This window comes from Myotis nattereri (assembly GCF_964212035.1).
Source record: "Myotis nattereri genome assembly, chromosome: 15".
NCBI classification, from domain to species: Eukaryota; Metazoa; Chordata; class Mammalia; order Chiroptera; family Vespertilionidae; genus Myotis; species Myotis nattereri.
Genome location: NC_138090.1, coordinates 13,616,409 through 13,636,802, shown reverse-complemented (window position 1 = coordinate 13,636,802; position 20,394 = coordinate 13,616,409). Strand labels below are relative to the sequence as shown.

The 20,394-nt window shown below is 39.3% G+C and overlaps 1 protein-coding gene across 3 annotated transcripts in view; it reads right to left on the bottom strand.

Annotated features, from left to right (window-relative positions):
- NFATC3 (nuclear factor of activated T cells 3) overlaps positions 1–20,394 on the bottom strand; it is a gene marked incomplete at its 3' end in the record, with an annotated part of 97,493 nt that overhangs the window by 50,987 nt on the left and 26,112 nt on the right. For all 3 annotated transcript variants that reach the window (XM_081107600.1, XM_081107601.1, XM_081107602.1), the window contains exons 2-3: positions 6,102–7,239; positions 4,439–4,601 (exon numbers count right to left, since the gene is read on the bottom strand). In XM_081107600.1, coding sequence (XP_080963726.1) covers positions 4,439–4,601; positions 6,102–7,239 — 1,301 coding nt within the window. The remainder of the gene's footprint in view (positions 1–4,438; positions 4,602–6,101; positions 7,240–20,394) is intronic.

Below are 20,394 nucleotides of genomic sequence, written 5' to 3'. Positions count from 1 at the left end.
GTGTGGCCAGTGCCATCAGCATGTGAGAGCAGCAGCAGCGGGAGTGGGGCTGCCTGCAGAGAAGGGACTGGGAGCTGCAGTGGGAGGGGCTGGTTGGGGGCACGGAGGTTGAGCCGAGACCTGCCCCTGTGCCCACCACAGCCTCATCGCCCACAGTTCCTTTCAAGGTGCACGAATTCGTGCACTGGGCCCCTAGTTGTAAATAATGCTGCAATGAACTTAGGGATGCATATATTCTTTCGAATTAGTTTTATGGACTTTGGATATATTCCCAGAAGTGGAATCGATGGGTCATAACGAAGTTCCATTTTCCAATTTTTGTTGTTGTTGTTAATTCTCACCCGAGGATATTTTTTCCATTGATTTTCAGAGAGTGGAAGGAAGGGAGGGAGAAAGGAGAAACATTGATGGGAGAGACACACAGCAATTGGTTGCTTCCTGTACGTGTTCTGACCTGGGCCAGGATCGAACCTGCAACCCAGGTACATGCCTTTGACTAGGAATTGAACCCGTGACCCTTCAGTGCATGGGGCAATGCTCTAGCCACTGAGCACACCGGACAGGGTGGCATGCTATTTATTTTGTCAGATCACCATCTTAGGCTTTTGCTGGGCTTTATTGCAGCTTTAGTCTGATTCCTCTGCTCTGAGATGGCAGCTTCCTTGTACTTGGTAGAGGTCTTAGATGCTTCAGAGAGATCTCTCACCACTCCTATTTTTGGCCCCAAATGCTTCTAGGAGAAAGATTTTTCTCTGGAGCTGTTTAATCCATTAAACCAGAAAGGGAACAACATAAAATATGGCTTGCATAAAGTCTATTTTTCAGTAAGCATAATGGAGGAGGTATCAGCTTTTCAAAGCAGTACTTAGGTGGAGTGTCTGGTGCCCAGCCCCAGCCCCAAGTACAAGTTGTGGTCAAATCACAGTGTCAGTGATGTTTTCACTACAGCAATACTGCGTAGGTGTGTGGACAGTGTTCCAGGCCATGTAGCTTCCAAGCCTGAGATTTTATGAGCTCCCTAATAACCTTTAAAAAAAATTCTCTTCGCCAAAGAAAAAGAAAATTCTCTTCTGTTTTTGTACTATGGTTTAGAAAATATCCAAATATGTGATAAAAATATAGAGTGCCTAGTACAGTGTCTAGCATGTAGTTAGTGATAAACAATTAGCTATTGATCTGCATTCATGATTCTAAGTATGGAATCAATCAGAGTTTCAAGTGTGAATAACAAGTTTTTTTTCTATTATGTGGTCCTTCAGATGAATGCTTTACTCCTTTACTGCTGGCCCATCCCTGGCTTTATAGTGGAGTTTGTAACTGAGCAACATCATAATTTATTGATGTATCCTCTGCTACCCAGGAAAGGACATGAAGACTTTTGCCTATTATCAGATAATATAATTTACCCGAGATGGTTTTCAGTCCTGTAACATTTATAGAGAAGCAATTAAAGCCTGGACCATTGCACTAGCCTTATATGTGCTCTCCCTGTTTTTACTTTTGCTCCCCTACAGCCTATTCTCTGTCCAGGAGCCAGAACAAACTTATATTAACCGAAAATTTTCAAGCCCCTGCTCAGAACTATCAGGTGGCTTCTTTCCACACTTAGAACTAAATTCAAAGGCCCTATGATGATTTACAAGGCCAATACGCAAAGTGTCCCCATGGGAGCTCGCTCGCTCGCTATGATGTATGCTGACCACCAGGGGGTGGCACAGAACAAAGGAAGGCCCCAGCCGCAGCTGGAAGGAAGGTGCCAGCTGGCAGCTGGAAGGCCCAGATAGACCCTGATCACCGGCCAGGCCTAGGGACCCTACTCGTGCATGAATTTTGTGCACAAGGCCTCTAGTGCAGCGGTTCTCAACCTGTGGGTCGCGACCCCTTTGGGGGTCTAACGACCCTTTCACAGGGGTCGCCTAAATACATCCTGCATATCAGATATTTACATGACGATTCATAACAGTAGCAAAATTACAGTATGAAGTAGCAACGAAAATAATTTTATGGTTGGAGGGTCACCACAACATGAGGAACTGTATTAAAGGGTCGCGGCATTAGGAAGGTTGAGCCCCTTCCTAATAAAGAAAAACAACCTACTATATTTAACTGGAAGTTACAGTTTTCTATGTTTATATGGTCAAGAAATCTATCAATATTTTCTGTTGTAATTTCTTTATATATATTTTGGTGTAAGTTAATAAATATTAAAGTTTTAATTAAATGGAAAATATTCCAGAAAGAAACAGTACAAAATAAAGTATAAATAAGTCAATAACTAAAGATGAGCCGAAACCGGTTTGGCTCAGTGGATAGAGCGTTGGCCTGCGGACTGGAGAGTCCCAGGTTCGATTCCGGTCAGGGGCATGTACCTGGGTTGCGGGCACATCCCCAGTGGGAGATGTGCAGGAGGCAGCTGATCGATGTTTCTCTCTCGTCGATGTTTCTAGCTCTCTGTCTCTCTGCCTCTCTGTAAAAAATCAATAAAATATATTTTTTAAAAAAATAACTAAAGATGAAATGGCAAGAGTGAGGGAATATGTGTGCATATTCACACAAGTTAGCTTAATCCATTTTTCTCTTTTGGTTTGCATGGAGGCAGATGTATAAGTGACAAAGCAGAAGAAAATTTATCCACAATTCTATAGAGGTGAAAAGGTGAAGGTAGAAAGTAGTGATATACTGTTTTAACTAAATTATTCATTTAACCCTAAAACTCCTGTGGCGTATATGTCATTTTTTCCAATTTACAGATGAAGTATCTGAAGTTAAGAAAGATCAGGAAACTACCCCAAACTGATGGTTAGTTAACACATGATTATCCACTCCTTTCTACTATACCTGCTTCTTCTTGCTCTTTCTTATTTAATCCTAAATTGGACAAATTATTCTATGGAACCAACTGTTTAGTAGAAAAAGAAATATCAATAATTTTACCACTTGCCTCTAAGTACTGTGAAGGGGACAGTATCCACTCTGTCATCTCCAGAGCCTAGTACCTACCACATTACAGGCATTCAATCATTGTTGATTGAATGAATGAAATTTGGAATAAGAGTACAACTAGTTGGAGCAAAATAACTCATGAGGTTAGCCAATAGAACTATTTAAATAAGAATTATAGCCACTAAAGTAGGTGTTCAAAATGAAGTAGTTACATCTAAAATAAAGAACACAAATAAAAAATTTTATTGCTATCTATTAAGTTACCCAAATATCACATAACATACCAGTAAGTGCTATATACCGAAGTATCCTAGTCATATTAGATGACTCACATTAATGCCTGCTTGGTAAAGACATAAGCCACTTGTCCTTTATACTTCGATAGTAAAATGAACCAGTAATAGGGGAAGGTAATCATGCATATAAAATTTCAAAGGGAATACAATTCATAACATATATTTTGGCCAACATCTGTTCCAAGTGTACATACTATTGCATAAGAAAAATGGGGCTTCTCCTTTGCATCTTGGGAATTTTAAAAGAACATGAAATAAGTTAGATTATCATCCCATCCCATTTTCAGAGGAGCATTATGTTATAGGCAGTAAACAAATTCTTGTTATTAACACTACTCTTTAAAAACATTCATCTAGTATCAGTATACTTCTCTTCAGGCCACCCTCTGCTTCATAAAAGAAAGTAAGCCAAGTTGTTTGTTATGTTTCTGTATTGTTTCCATAGCAAAGGTCTGTGCCTGCTTAATTTAACTAAATCTGGAGGGTTAAAGCCCAAAGGACACTATAGGACAGACTAGAACAGCTTCAATAAGAGTAGTTCTATTATCAGTTCTACTAAATTACTTAGGGGGAAGGGGTTCCAATATATTAGAATCATGACAACACATTATAGGGATACTAAAAATACAAAATTAAATTTCCATACTATAAATTGCTTCAAACTGAAAATGCACACATAACAATATCATATAAAATATCATCACTTGCATAGTTCACAGACACAGACAATAGTGCAGTGACGGCCTGGGGTGGGAAAGGAGCCAGGTGGAGGAAGGTAAAGGGGGGGAAATGGGGGACATCTGTAATACTCTCAACAACTAAGATAAATAAATAAAAATAGTTAATGAAACTACATAAACAGATATGGAGAAGGAATGGGGAAAATACACAAAAATAACTAGTAGTTGACTCTGGTGATTTTTTTTTCATTTGATTTTCTAAATTGCTGTAATAATATTTCTTTAAAAGTAATTCTTCCCTAGAGTTTCCCCAGGTGCAGAGTCGATCCAGGAGGAATATCTTTTAGCCCAGAAAAAATAAAACACACCAAAAAAAACCCTCAATGTGGAAGTGCTGCCATATCAACAAGGACATAAAACCTCAACAGAGGCTTTTTGGTTTTGAATTTTCTCTCTCCAGGCTCAGTAGTACCTAACTGAATGGACTCCCTCATTAACAGATGTATGGTATTTGCATACCTTCACAACAGGATGTCCGCCAGTAGATGCTTTTACTGCTCCTCGGCTACCTTCAGTTTCATAATGGGCTCGATGATGAGTTTTAGGTTGCACTTCTATTTTCAGTTCACATTGTCCAAAATGAGTAGGTAAAGGCCAGTCTAGTGGAGGTAATGAAGATGTGCTATAAACAAAACACAGAAAGACACATTTCACCATGCTATTATTGCCAAGCAGTGATTCAAATCACTTATTGTCAGCACCGACACTTCTTCCTGTGGTCTTAAAAACAAACTATTCCAAAGTAAAGCTTCACTTAATAAGTTACACCATCCTATATGGTGGGTGTTTAAGAAATAATGGATTTAATGATCATTTCTTAGCCTGAAAAATAAAATTGATTTTATCATCTTTAGTTTCCTGTATTTTTTTTAAAAAGGACAAATTCTAACATTTGTAAAACTATAACTGTTTCTCAACTGTGTGTGCATAAGTACAAAACCAATCAAAATAATAATAATTTGATTTCTTAAAGAAAGATGCACATCTCTGTATATGTATCAGTATCTCTCCAAGGATCCAGAGGCCCCTGTGTCTCAGGATATATGTCCTCCTCCCTGGTGCCAGGCTATAAAAGTCAGTCTACTGTACATGTGGCTCCCCCCATTTCCTTCCTATTGCTCTTTACCGTCTCTCTAAAATATTGATTATAGTTAGCAATGTACTGCAGTTTGAGGTAAAATTTTAATTTTAGTACATACCTGGCTTTAAAAATATAAGGCCTATCACTGCAGCATCTCAAATGATCAGTAAAATAATTTCAACAGCTTAAAGGGCTACAGATTCATTTAGATATACTAACACTGAAAATACAGAATCGGAAAAGAAACAACTTATATAGCTATAGGTCAAATATTAATGAACCCAAAGCTAGAATGATTTGTATTAAAGTAATATCTTCTTGCCTGGCTGGCGTGACCTATGAACCAGGAGGTCATGGCTCAGCTGGTTAGAGCATTGTCCCAACATGGCCAAGGTTACAGATTTGATCCCTGTTCAGGGCACATACAAGAAACCACCAATAAATGCATAAATAAGTGAAACAACAACCAATGTCTCTGTCTCTGTCTCTCTCTCTGTTTCTGTCTCTCCCTCTTCCCCCCTTCCTCTCTCTCTATAAAAATCAATAAATTAAAAAGAAAATTCCTCCTAGGGATTCTTAAATGTAATTTGTTATCTACAATTCATTATCTACACACTTTTTTTAAAACTTTTTAAAAACAGATTTTATTGATTTTTCACAGAGAGGATGGGAGAGGGATAGAGAGTTAGAAACATCAATGAGAGAGAAACATCGATCAGTTGCCTCCTGCACACTCCCTACTGGGTATGTGCCCGCAACTGAGGTATATGCCCTTGACTAGAATCAAACCACAAGCCGATGCTCTATCCCCTGAGCCAAACCGGTTAGGGCATATCTACACACTTTAATGATAACTTTAGCCTATCTAAAGATACTTTTAAGACTCAGAAGAAAATAAATGCAGACTTTGTTAGTCTGGAAGAAACAGAAAAACATAAAAGAGGAGAAAAAATGGTCAAACAATTCCATATGGATAATGTAGTTTACATGCCGCCAATAATCCATAAGTATGAATGACAGGCAACCATTTCATCAACTCACCGAAATATAGGGGTGTGGCCAGGCTTGGGTTTGCTCCAGGTAAAGGGTGAAGGAACTGAAAGAAAGTGGTCACCAGATGAATCTTTCTTTAAAGGATACTGAGATCCAAGGCCATCATCTATTGAAGTCTCCCGGGATGGTGATAAATTCCCTTGGTCATCTGAACAGAGCTCTAAGTTTCCTGGTAGTACAGTAGCTTGATCTTCAGAAGTCTTCCTTGTTTTTAGAGGGATATCAGTCTCTACGTAGTACTGAAATGGTGGAAGAAGTGCTGGACCAAGGCCTGATCCACCCTGGACAGAAGCATTGAGCCATGTATCTTCTGTTACACTTCCCCTGGGGGAGTGACCAGGAGAAGGAACAGGTGAGTGATGGGGTGAAAGGGACCCAGCATAACAAACCTCAGCACTAGAGTGTCGCCGTTTCCCACAGGGGGAAGTAGGCCTTGATGAGGGTCCTGAGGCTGGCCTGGGGCTCAGCCAATTCTCATCAGTGATACTAGATCTAGGCGAGTGGCAAGGAGATTGCCTGGGTGACAGTGAGTGTCCAAGTCCATATTGCTGATGCCAGGATTCTTCTCCAGGGCAGCCCCCTGGAGAGCCACCAGGAGAAGTCAGAGGGGATCCAAGAGTAAATCGGGCAGCAGCTTCATTCAATTCTGAATCCACATCATCATAAATATGTGAAAGAGATTCACAAGAAGATGCATCTGAGAACCAGCTTCTAGAAGAGATGCTGCTGGCAGGACTAGGACTAAGGGAAGACTCTCGGTAAGATGGCTCAAGAGGAAGATAGAGATGATCTCTAGAAGGTCTTTCCAAATATTCCTTTTCTGGGTCATTTATGTGTAGGTCATCTTCATGAGCATCTACTTCTTGATGACAGTTAGGAGAGATGGATGTGATTTGAATACTTGGGCACTCAAATGGTTTGGGACCACCTAATGGGCTGTATTTAGATTCTGGAATCTCACAAGTTCCTTCATAGTTTTTGTGACCTTGGAGCTGAAACGATGATGACAAAATAGAAGGGTGAGACGGTAATCCATGATGTGGTAAGCAAAGTGGTGAGTTTAAAGTAGATGGAGGTGGATCTACATTAAAGATGTAAATGGATGCACAATCATCTGGTTCAAGATCTATGGAGGGGAAACAAAAAAAAAATCAACAAAACAAGAAATTAGAAAATTTAGATGTATAAATTACTAGATGGAAAGTAAATAATAATAATCTTGAGAGAAAAAAGGGGGAATAGGAGCACATTAGCTCCATTAAGAGTGGTGTGTGGACTTAGCCGATGTAGCTCAGTTAGTTGAGTGTCATCTCATGGACCAAAAGGTCACTGGTTGGATTCCTGGTCAGGGCATATGCCTGGGTTTTGGCCTCAATCCCGTGTAGGGGTGTGCAGGAGGCAGCCAATAGATGTTTCACTTTCACATAGATGTTTCTCTTTCTCCCTTCCTTTCTCTCTAAAAATCAAGAGTGGTATGTTTAACCAAATGTATCTGGTTATTTCCATAGATATGTATATAAAGTTTTTCTATTCCCATACTTTCTAAAATGAGAATCAGAAAACATTATCTGCAAATAATAAATGCTTTACAAAAGAAATAATCATATCCGTAATTCTAAAAAAATATTCATAGAATTATAGAATGATATAATCATATAAATTCAGCCTCATCTAGGGTCTGCAGGCTAAAAGAGTAAAGAATAAAACTGAGTCTTTGAAAGGTTTTTAGTTGTAAGTATACACATTAAGTTTATTCATGAAAAGGACTATAGATGCAACTTAGGAGACCAAGACTCTAGTCTACCTGTGCCATTAACTGTGAGCTCTTAATCAAATCACTTAGTCTTTCCAAGGCCTTAGTTTCCTTGCAGTAAAATTCATAACTTTTCTTTTTGTTAAGGAAATTTTTATGATTAACAGTAACAGCTTCTTCTTCCACAGTCACACCATCAAGATTCACACCTTTGGTCATAGCAGACCAGATTATGAAAGTCCTGTGATGCCACTGGGTCATTTACCTCAACTAGAAAATAATTCTTTGGAGCCTTAACTTATGATTGATTATTAAAGCAATCCTAACAAGGATTGAACTTTTTAAATGCACCCCTTGCTGCAGTATTTAACACTAAACAGCTCCTGGCAAATGAGCTACTGAGAGTGTTTGTAGGAATAAGGATATTTTGCAACATCACTTTTAGGAAAAAGTAATTATGATCCATTTTCACAGAGGGTGAAGTACTAAGCCCTAGTATAAGGTACTGGTTGAATACCTTCACTTTTTCCAAAGAGATCATCATTGGGAAACCAAAGATAAAATGTTCATAGATACAACAGAGAGAAGCACAACCTCTTCTCAAAAGTACTCAAGATCACATTGTTTCATTACATTAGTACCCCCATTTTTAGACTTCTGGTGTTGCTATGATTAGCCAGCATCCTACTATTTAACTATTCCCATAAGTCCTAGATTTTGGAATGTTTAACGTGTTGTTAGTGCACATATTCAGTAAAGAGTTTTTACATGTTATTAAAACAACAAAACCCCCTAGATTTAAACCCTGGTTATGCCAGTCCATAGCTGTGTGAAACTTAACCTGCTCAAACCTCAGATTTCTGAGGCTGTTTTTTTCTATTAAACTGACAGGAGGTAAGTAGAGTATCACTGGAAACACATAGAACTATTTTTAAGACAAGCAACCTAACACAATGACTAACAGTAAGAACTCAATACATGACAATTACCCTGTCTTTCCCTTTTTAAAATTTAAGATGGGTATACTATATTTTATTTTTTTAACTCTAAAATATTAAATTGAATTTTATATATATATATTTTTTTTTTAATTGACTTTTTACAGAGAGAAAGGGAGAGGGATAGAGAGTTAGAAACATCAGTGAGCGAGAAACATCGATCAGCTGCCTCCTGCACACCCCCTACTGGGGATGTGCCCGCAACCAAGGTACATGCACTCCTACTATATAAAGACATTTGTTTTAAAAGACTTGTTTTAATTTGTAACATTGGAGGGACATGAGTATCATCAGTCTTACTTCAGTTTCTCCACCCAAGAGGTTATTTTTAAATTTAGTAGTAAAATAGCTCTATATGAACTGTGGTGTTTCTAGGCTTCAAAGAACCAGAAAACCCAATTCAAAGTAGCTGAAAAGGGGGGTGAGGGGAGTGGGAGAGGTTACTTATTATCCAATATAACAAAAGGTCCAAAGGTAGGACAGCTCCAGAATTAGTTATTTCATCAGTTGAACAAAGTCATCAAGAAATCAGTTTCTTTCTACATCCACATTATTCCCCTTTTTGGGGTGCTAACTTTGTGCTATTCACTTCAACCATATATATGTGTATTTGTCCTAAACAAGAAGCAATGTGATCATTTACTTAACAGTAATTTTTTTAGCAGCCACTAATAGCTGTTATGTTCTAGACCAGCAGTTCTCAACCTGTGGGTCGCGAACAATGAAAATACATCCTGAAGCCCTAACTGGTTTGGCTCAGTGGATAGAGCGTTGGCCTGCGGACTAAAAGGTCCCAGGTTCGATTCCGGTCAAGGACATGTACCTTGGTTGCGGGCACATCCCCAGTGGGAGATGTGCAGGAGGCAGCTGATCGATATTTCTCTCTCATCGATGTTTCTAACTCTCTATCCTCTCCCTTCCTCTCCATAAAAAAAATCAATAAAATATATATTTAAGCCGAAACCGGTTTGGCTCAGTGGATACAGCGTCGGCCTGCAGACTGAAGGGTCCCAGGTTCGATTCCGGTCGGGGGCATGTACCTGGGTTGCGGGCACATCCCCAGTGGGGGGTGTGCAGGAGGCGGCAGATCGATGTTTCTCTTTCATCGATGTTTCTAACTCTCTATCTCTCTCCCTTCCTCTCTGTAAAAAATCAATAAAATACATTAAAAAAAAAGCTAATAAAAAAATATACATTTAAAAAAAGAAAGAAAATACATCCTGCATATCAGATATTTACATTATGATTCATAACAGTAGCAAAATTACAGTTATGAAGTAGCAACGAAAATAATTTAATGGTTGATGGTCACCACAACATGAGGAACTATATTAAAGGGTCACGGCATCAGGAAGGTTGAGAACCACTGTTCTAGACACTGAAAACAGGACTGTGTACAAGAGTACACAAAACAAAGTCCCCATCCTCAACTTACATCCTAGTAACATATGTCAGGTGGTGACATCTGATTTAAGGAAAAATAAAATAGGGTAAGGTGAATTAAGTAAGAGAATGAGAAAAAGTTATTTTAGATATGGAAGTCTGGAAAGCTTCTTTCTCCAATATTTGAGGAGATAGCAAAAGGATATTTGAAACTGAGCTATACAAAGTCTAGGGGAAGAACACTGCAGGTAGAGGAAATAGTGTGTGCCAAGGCCTAAAGATAGAGGATGGAGTAGTTTTGGAGTATATGAGAAAAAGCAAGAAAGCCAGTGAGGCCCAGCCGGTGTGGCTCAGTAGTTGAGCATTAACCCATGAACAAAGAGGTCACTGGTTCGATTCCCCGTGAGGCATATGCCTGGGTTGCAGGCTCGATCCCCAGTAGGGGGACATGCAGGAAGCAGTCGATCGATGTTTCTCTCTCATTGATGTTTCTATCTCTCTATTCCTCTCCCTTCCTCTCCCTAAAAATCAAGAAAAAAATATATTAAAAAAACAAAGATAAAAATGAAAGTGTGTGGGAATAGAATTGAGGGGTTAGAATGATAAGAGATGGGGATGAGGGTTGGGGAGGGGGCACTAGCTAGTCAAGTAAGGCCTCATAAATCAGTAGAATGAATGGTTTATATTAGAACCCACTGTAGGGTTCTAAGCAAAGGAATGTCATGATCTGATATATAATCTGATATACATTTAAAAGACTATTGCAATAATCCACAAAATAATAGAGCATAGGACCTGGGTGGTGATGGCTTGTAAAAACAGAAAAGCAGTAAGAAGTGAGGTGTTTTTTTATTATTATTAAAGTAGAGCTGACAACTTGCTAATGAATTGGATGTGAGCAAAGGAGAAGTCAGGTTTGGGGCCTGAGCTAGTATAAGAAATTCATGCAAGGGGCTTGGCCCTTGCAGCTCCGGCTTCATCCAGAAGGTTGTCAGAAGGTCATTAGGCTGTCCGATCTAATTAGCATATCATACTTTTTTTATTATAGATTATTATAGATGAGAGACCCCTGGCCTGTGTTTCTAAATGGTTAGAGCGTCAGCCCGCAGACTGAAGGGTCTCAGGTTCAATTCTCAATCAAGAGCATGTACCTGGGCTGCAGGTTCAATTCCCAGCCCCAGTTGGGGTGCATGTGGGAGGCAACCAATCGATATGTCTCTCTCACATCAATGTTTCTCTCTCTCTGACTCTCTCTCGCCCTTCCACTCTCTCTAAATAATGGAGAAAATGTCCTCTGGTGAGTATAATAAAAACAAACAAACAAACAAATAAAAAACCCAGTAAAATGGTCAATTTCATGTTATGTATATTTTATCACAATTTTTAAAAAATGGTGTCACCTTAGTTCAAAGGAGGACAACACCCAACTCTGAATTCTTAGCAGTCACTGAATTCTTTGCCACCACACACTTGCAGTTAAAACATAAAAATCAAGTTTTATTTAAGAATGTTACTTGATAAAGTAGCAAAAATTATTAATTTTTTAAACTTCAACCCTTTGAGTAAAAAAAGAAGGGGGAAAGGAAGTTGTTCTTGAAAGACTATAGTTTCATTAAAACATAATTATCGTACCAATGTCATTTCAGTGTTTGATTGATGCTGAAATCCATACCTTTCCACCAAATAAACTTTAGATGAAGCAAACATATTCTGAATCAGCCGAAACTGGTTTGGCTCAGTGGATAGAGCGTCGGCCTGCGGACTGAAGGGTCCCGGGTTCGATTCCGGTCAAGGGCATGTACCTTGGTTGCGGGCACATCCCCAGTGGGAGATGTGCAGGAGGCAGCTGATCAATGTTTCTCTCTCATCTGTTTCTAACTCTCTATCTCTCTCCTTTCCTCTCTGTAAAAAATCAATAAAACATATTTAAAAAAAAAAAACATATTCTGAATCAGAATGATGTTTTAAAGCAGTGATGGCGAACCTATGACACGCGTGTCAGAGGTGACACGCAAACTCATTTTTTTGGTTGATTTTTCTTTGTTAAATGGCATTTAAATATATAAAATAAATATCAAAAATATACATCTTTGTTTTACTATGGTTGCAAATATCAAAAAATTTCTATATGTGACACGGCACCAGAGTTAAGTTAGGGTTTTTCAAAATGCTGACACACCGAGCTCAAAAGGTTCGCCATCACTCTCGTAGGCCCAGATTCCCAACTCTAGACTTCTCAAATTCATGGTGCTTCAGAAATTTGACCATCTCAAGATTTATTTGTTCTGTGTTCCTTTAGCCACCAGGGGGCCCCATGCAAGCATGCAAATAATCTGGACAGCAGAGGTTGCCTATGTATGATTTTACACAATAAAGCAGGGGTTGGCAAAATACAGCTCACAGGCCAAACCTCACTTATTACCTGTTATTCTTACACAATTAAGGATAGTTCAAATAGTTGAAAAAAGATTAATACTGTTCCATGACACAAAATGATATGAAATTCAAATTCTGGTGTCCGCAAATAAAGTTTTATTGGAACATCGCCATGTTAATTTGTTTATGTATGGTCTCCAGTTACTTTCACACAAGTATAGAGTTGAGTAACTGTGGGAGATACTGCTTCCCACTACCACCTGGAATACAAACAAATTGTAGTGACACAGTTCTAACTTCACAGCACATTAAAAGGGCCAAATAGAATTTATCCCAGGAATGAAAGGGTGGTTCAATATATAAAAATTACCACATTACTAGAAAGAAGGGGGAAAACACATGATCATATGAATTGACACAGAAAAAAATATCTGACAGAACTCAACACTCTTTGGTGATTTAACAAAACAAAACAAAAAAAACCTCAGTATGCTAGGAATAGAAAGGAACTTCCTTAAAATTATCAATGGCATTTATGAAAAACCCACAGCTAACATCATACTTAATGGTGAAAAACTGAAAGCTTTCCCCAGGAGTGGTAGGCAAACTGCGGCTCGTGAGCCACATGCGGCTCTTTGGCCCCTTGAGTGTGGCTCTTCCACAAAATACCAACTTCTGCACATGGGCCACGAAGTTTCAATTGCACAAGTGGTACATGCACACCCACATGTGGTATTTTGTGAAAGAGCCACACTCAAGGGGCCAAAGAGCCGCAGTTTGCCGAACACTGCCCTAAGATAAAGAACAAGAAGAGGGCAGCTTTCACCAATGTTATTCAACATTGTACTAGAAAGTCCTAGCACGAATAATTAGACAATAAGAAGAAATAAAAGACATCCAAATTGTTAAGGAAGAAAGAAGTAAAACTATTTCTATTTGCAGATACATGACTCTATATATAGAAAGTCTCATGTAATCCATAAAACACAACCAAAACTGATAAATAAATTCAGGAAAGTTGCAGGGTAGAAGATAAAACATAAAATTCAGTTATGCTTTTACACATCAACAATGAACAATCCAAAAAGGAAATTAAGAAAACAATTCTATTTACAATAGCCTCCACAAGAATACAATACTTAGGAATAAATTTAACCAAGGAAGTAAAAAGCTTGTATACTAAAAACTACAAAATATTGCTGAAAGAAATTAAAGACCTAAATAAATGATAAGATTTCTCTTGTTCATGGATTGGAAGTCTTAATATTGTTAACACTGCAATATTCCACAAAGCAGAGTCAATGCAATCCCTATTAATTTCTATTGGTTTTTCTGCAGAAATGGAAAGACCAACCCACAAATTTATATGGAACTGAAAGGGGCCCAAAACAGCTAAAGTAATATTGAAAACAACAACAACAAAGAAAGACAACTCACATTTCACAATTCAAAACTTACTACAAAGCTACAGTAATCAAAACAGTGTTGTGTTGGCATATAATGACTGATATACAGACTAATGGAACAGAATTGAGAGTCCAGAAATAAACTCAAAACATCTATGGCCAACCATTTTTTACAAGGGTGCTAAGACAATTCAATGGGGAAAGAACAGTCCCTTCAACAAACAATGCTGGGACAACTGAATAACAACATACAAAAGAATGAAGTTGAACCTGTCCATCTCATACCTTATATAAAAATTATCCCAAAATAGACCAATGAGCTATATATAAGAGCTAAAATCATGAAACTCTTAGAAGAAAATACTAGTATAGGTATGTACCTTCATGACCTCAGATTTGGCCATGGGTTTCTTAGATTTGATACTAGAAGTAAGAGCAACAGAAGAAAAACTAGATAAAATGGACTTGATAAAAATTAAAAACGTTTGTGCATTAAAGGTACTATCAAAAAAGTGAAGACAGACAACAGTGTGGTGATTGTGGGGGATGGAGTGGGTGGAGGAGGGTATCTATCTATCTATGTGTGTGTCACACACACACACACACACACACATACATATCCTATATAATGAAGATGTAATATGCAAATGGTTGTTATGCTGTGACACCTAACAACCAACCGCGTAATGACCAAATCACAGATCAGCAGAAGGGTGGGGCAGCAAGCTACAAGCAGGCAGCGGAGAGCTACAGGAGGGGGCAGGGCAGCAAGTTATGGGAGGGGGCAGAGGGAAATACGGGAGGGCGGGGCAGAGGGCGGAGAGCTACAGGAGGGGGCAGCGAAGAGCTACAGGAGGGGGCAGGGCAGAAAGCTATGAGGGGCGGGGGGGGGAGCTACAGGAGGGCAGGGCAGCAGGCAGAGAGCTACTGGAGAGCGGGAGCGAGCTACTGGTGCACGGATTCGTGCGCAGGGCTACTAGTATATAATAAAGAGCTAATATGCTAATTAGACCAAACAGCAGAACAACCATCTGGGCATCCTTCCAGACGACCGTCCATACAACCTTCCAGATGAAGCTGGGGCTGCAAGGGCCAGCTGAGGCTATGAGAGGCTGCGAAAGGTTGTAAGGGCTGGCTGAGGCTGCAAGGGGCTGCGAGGGCTGAGCCTTTGAACAAATTTCGTGCATCGGGCCTCTAGTACATATATAAAAGGCTAATATGCTAAGTGTCCAACCGGTTGTTATGACACACACTGACCACCAGGGGGCAGACGCTCAACACAGGAGCTGCTGTGATGTAAACTGCCTGTTTACAGAGAAACAGCATCACGGACCTGGCGCCCACAAAGCAACACTCGGCTTCCCCCAAGTGGGACACAGGCCCCGCCACCACCCCAGAGTGACAGCCCACCAAATCGCTTCCAACGCTGCCAAGACCCCCATGGCGCCATTGCGGTCCACAGCCCAGCCCAGCCTGAAAACAGTCACTGTGGGCACCAGGTAATGACATCATGTAGCAACGCCCAGTTTTCTCTCCCTAGCGACGACTAGCCTCCTTGGAGTTTCTTCAGCCCAGGAGCACAACTTGCTTTATAGGCCAGGGAGAAACATTTTATACTTTAACCAAATGTCTGTGATGTGTTTTCCCGTGCCTCATCTCATTTGATCCTCACAGAAATCCTGGAGTAGGTAGAAAGGAGACTTGGTGGAATCCTATTTTCTTTTCATTAGCCGGAAAATGGAGATTTAGAAAGCTTAGAAACTTGACCCAACTGAAAAGAAGAAAGAAATGGTGGACCTTGAAAATGACTTCAGGTTTTCTCACTGTGCAGAATATAATCAAACACTGCTGTAGTTAAATATTTTACCCTTTGTTTTCCCTGCGTGATCTACAATAATAATCTGCTTCCTGTTGATATTTACTGCTGTGTTGCTGACAACTACCTGAAAGAGAAGTTGGGGTGTTTCACTGGGCTGGAAAAAGTTTAGCTACATCAGAAAGCAGGTCTAATTAGGCAAGTTTATTCTACATATATAAAAAAAGGCTTAAGTTGACTCGCACATGCGCAATACATAGAAAGTTCTTGCTGGCGCCAATTGCACGCATGTGTTTCGATCTGTCATTGTTGACTGTGAATTTGGTTGACATTTCTATTATAGAGAAAGGGCGAATAGTGATATTAAAATATTTCTTCTAATTAATTTCCTTTCAATGTGCACAAATTCCTGCACCAAGCCACTAGTAGGTGGTAAAAATGGTGATGGAGGAGACTTGATTTGGGGTGGTAAACACACAATACTATGTACAGATGATGTGTTATAGAATTGTGCACCTGAAACCTGTGTATTTTTGTTAACCAGTGTCACCCCAATAAATTCAATGTAAAAAAAGGAAAGTGAAGACAACCCAAAAAATGGGAGAAAATATTTGCAAGTCACATATCTAATATATAATTACCACCTAATATATAAGGAACTCTTACAGTTCAACAACAAAAAGATAATCCAATTTAAAAAATGGGAAAAGGACTTAAAATAGACATTTCTCCAAAGATACATGAATTGGGAACAGCATAATGAAGTGACGTTCAACGTCACTGGTTGGTCATTAAGGAAATGCAAATCAAACCACAAAGAGATATCATTTCATACCCACTAGGACGGCTTTAATTTAAAACCCACACACACCGAAAATAAGAGTTGGTGAGGATGTGGAGAAATAGCAACCCTTATACATTAGTGGTGACAAAGTAAAATGGTGCAGCAAAAATAGTTTGACAGTCGAAACCGGTTTGGCTCAGTGGATAGAGCATCGGCCTGCGGACTGAAAGGTCCCAGGTTCGATTCCGGTCGGGGGCATGTACCTGGGTTGCGGGCATATCCCCAGTGGGAGATGTGCAGGAGGCAGCTGATCGATGTTTCTCTCTCATCGATGTTTCTAACTATCTCTCTCCCTTCCTCTCTGTAAAAAATCAATAAAATATATTTTTTAAAAAAATAGTTTGACAGTGCCTCAAAAAATTAAACATATAATTAGCATAGGACCCAGCAATTCCACCTCTACCAGTACATATACACCCAAGAGAATGCAGACATGTCTTCACAGAAAACTACTAAAATGTTTATAGCAACATTATCCATAATAGCCAAAAGGTAGAAACAACCCAAATGTTCATCAATAAATGGGCGAGGAAGCAAATTATGGTGCATATATACAATATGGACAAATGCTGCAACCTGGTGAACCTGGAAAACACCATGCTAAGGGAAAGAAGCCAGACAAAAAAGGTCACATATTGTATGATGCCTTTTGCCTTTTATATGATGTATCTAAACAGTCAAAAATCATAGAGACAGAAAGCAGACTAGAAGTCATCAGAGAACAGGGGGTAGAGTGGGAAGGAGTACTGATAACTGATAACTTAATGGCGATGGGTGGGGTCTTCTTGGTTTTTTAAAAATATATATTTTTATTGATTTTAGAAAGGGGGGTGGGGGAGGGAGAGAGAGAGAGAGAGAGAGAGAGAGAGAGAGAAACATTAACCCTTTGCGGTCTTTTGTCTACTCTCAGCCACCAAAGCTTTTTTACCGTTCCGGTCGTATGTCTGCTCTCAGCCACCACAGCAAGGAACCGTACAAATCTTAACTCTATTCATTCCTGTGTCAGTTCATAATTTCTCTGAAAGCTCTTAAGTGTCTAAGCGATCTTGTCACGAACCAAAACATTGCCCCGACAAATCGGAGATATCGAAACTCAATATAAACAAACGCGGTCGTTCCACACTCGCCATGCAAAACACCGTGGCGAGTCAGTCGCCTTTTGAGAGTGAAGAAATCGACAAGCTTCGGAGATACTTCGCAAAATTTCAAATAAAGCTTTACAAATTACGTTTAACTGTAATTAGGCATTCTCGCTTGTTAAGATATTTCAAAATAATACTCCAAAATGGCAAAAAGAAAGTTACCGAAAGAAGTGTACTGCGAATCTGAAAGTAACGATGAAGAGTTTTATTTTGGCACCTTGAATACTGACTCCGACGTAGAAAGTGAAAACGTTTGTAGTGATTCTACTAATAGTGACGTAGTTCCAAAAAAGAATCAATAAATCTTGTTTATCCTTCATAATCTTGCATGTTATGTATCACTGCTCTTTCAATGGAAATTAATTCCGACCAGTACGACACCCATGTCCAAATTTAATACGACCGCAAAGGGTTAATTATGAGAGATAATCACTGACTGTCTGCTTCCTCCTCCATGCCCCCAACTGGGGATTGAGCCTGCAACCCTGGCATGTGCCCTGACCCAGAATTAAACTAGTGATCTCTTGGTTCCTAGGTCAACCACTGACCAACACTGACGGGCTTAATTGTATACTTTTAAGTGGTTAATTGTATGTTACGTAATTTTCACCTCAACAAATAACAAAAACAAATTGAAAGACCTTCCACCAGTGAACTGAAGACACACACTTGCCATTCCCAACTGAAACTCCACTAAATGATAGTAAAAGGATTTTTTAAAGAGTGTAAACTCACAAAAACAAAAAGGACAGGAGGTGAAACCGTGGCAACAATTTTAGAAGCTGGAATGCAGTACTCATGGTAACTGATTTAGCACCTGAAAAAGCTAAAACTTAAGCCAGCAATGAAAAGAAAACTGATTTCCAACAAAAACCACTCAACATTCAGGAAATGTGCTACCATCAAGTAAATACTTTTGGAAGTAGAGGTGAAGACAAACCTGAAAACAAGATTGGCAAAAAGCTTGTTCGAGGGCTGCAGTTAGCAAGTGCCGCTTATGATTAAAGAACTGTCATTAATATTTTGGTGCCTCACTTTAAAAAATAAGCAGGTAGCCATACATCATCAAATATCTGAGAAAAGCTTCAATATCAAAGACAAGTGAAAAGTGGAGGAAAAAGTCTTCGCAGTAAGAGGGAAACCTAAACCTATCCTCAATAACCTGAGAAAAAGAGATACTGTAACCCTGAAATAAGAACATGTGCTTATTTTTTTAAAAAGATAAAATAGGCATGCTCTCCCTTCTGCCTCGTACCCCCTACCCCCGTCCCCATCTTCTTCCTCCACAGGTGTGCATCTCCTAAACTCCAAGGGCAACCCCCACAAGACTTGCAACCTGGAGAGCAGAGCAGTGGCAGCTTGTTCCTGACTAACCCCCTGAACCTGTCCAAGGCCCCCATTTCTCTGACTTTCCATTAAGCCAAAGCAGCTCCGCTTAGGCTCATTTCTTTCCTATAACATTTCTAGAGAGCTGAAGCAGACCCATCTAGGCTCCTGCTGCTGCTTCTGTCCTAAGCCCTTCCTTGTTTCACGGTCCCCAGCTTTAATAAATGTACTCTCAAAAATAAAAATAAAAAATAAGCCCTGGCCGTGTGGTGGCTCAATTGGTTGGAGTTTCATCTCATACACCAAAAGGTTTCAGGCTCCATTAGGAGGAAAAAGGAGGTGAAACCATGGCAACAACAAAAGTAAAAGAATTTTTCCAAAGGGTTAAGCAAAGAGACAAATAGGAAATGGAAGAGAATATTAAAATTTTCTAGGAGTCCCACAGTTGAAACTTCCAGTTCCAGAAGAAAACAGAAAATGAAGAGAAAGAAATAAAGCATCACTGAAGACCAGCACAATGAATGAAAACAGATCCATTCTAACATACATCATCATGAAATTTCACAACATAAAGGACAAAGAAAAGAATCTAAAAGACTGGCAATTTCCACAATGGACAGTCAAAAGAAAATGGTTAAAACTGAAAAACATAGCAGTAAGAGCATTTTATCTAGAAATCTGAAGGCAAATACCAAAAGAAACTGATAAAAGAAATGAAAGCAACTGCCACGAGGCAGGGGGAAAAGGAAAGTGAGGTAGAGGGAGAGTCAAGGAACTTTTCCACAATAAGCTTTACTGAACACTAATTTTTTAAGCAAAGCATGTATAACTTCGATAATACTTATAATAACTTAAAAAAGAAATAGAACTTTGCAAGAAAAATGAGAGTTAACAAGCCATCAATTGGCAAAATTCAAGACGATTCGCCAAACTTGGAAAGGAAAATTATTAGCACATTAGAAAGGAAATTAGAACAAAAATGATGAGTGATTTTAAAAGAAGGAAAATTAATGTTGAAAATGACATTATATTAACACAGCTAGAGTCAGGGGGAAAATTCACCAAGAAGCAAAAGAAATTGAACTAATTTATCCCCAAATTCATTAAGCAAAGGAAATCCACTTTATTCAAGAACATATTTTAAGCACAGTGTGGCCCTGGCTGGCATGGCTCAGTTGGTTGAGCGTTGTCCCATTCATGGAAGAAAGGTTGTTGGTTCAGTTCCCAGTCAGGGCAC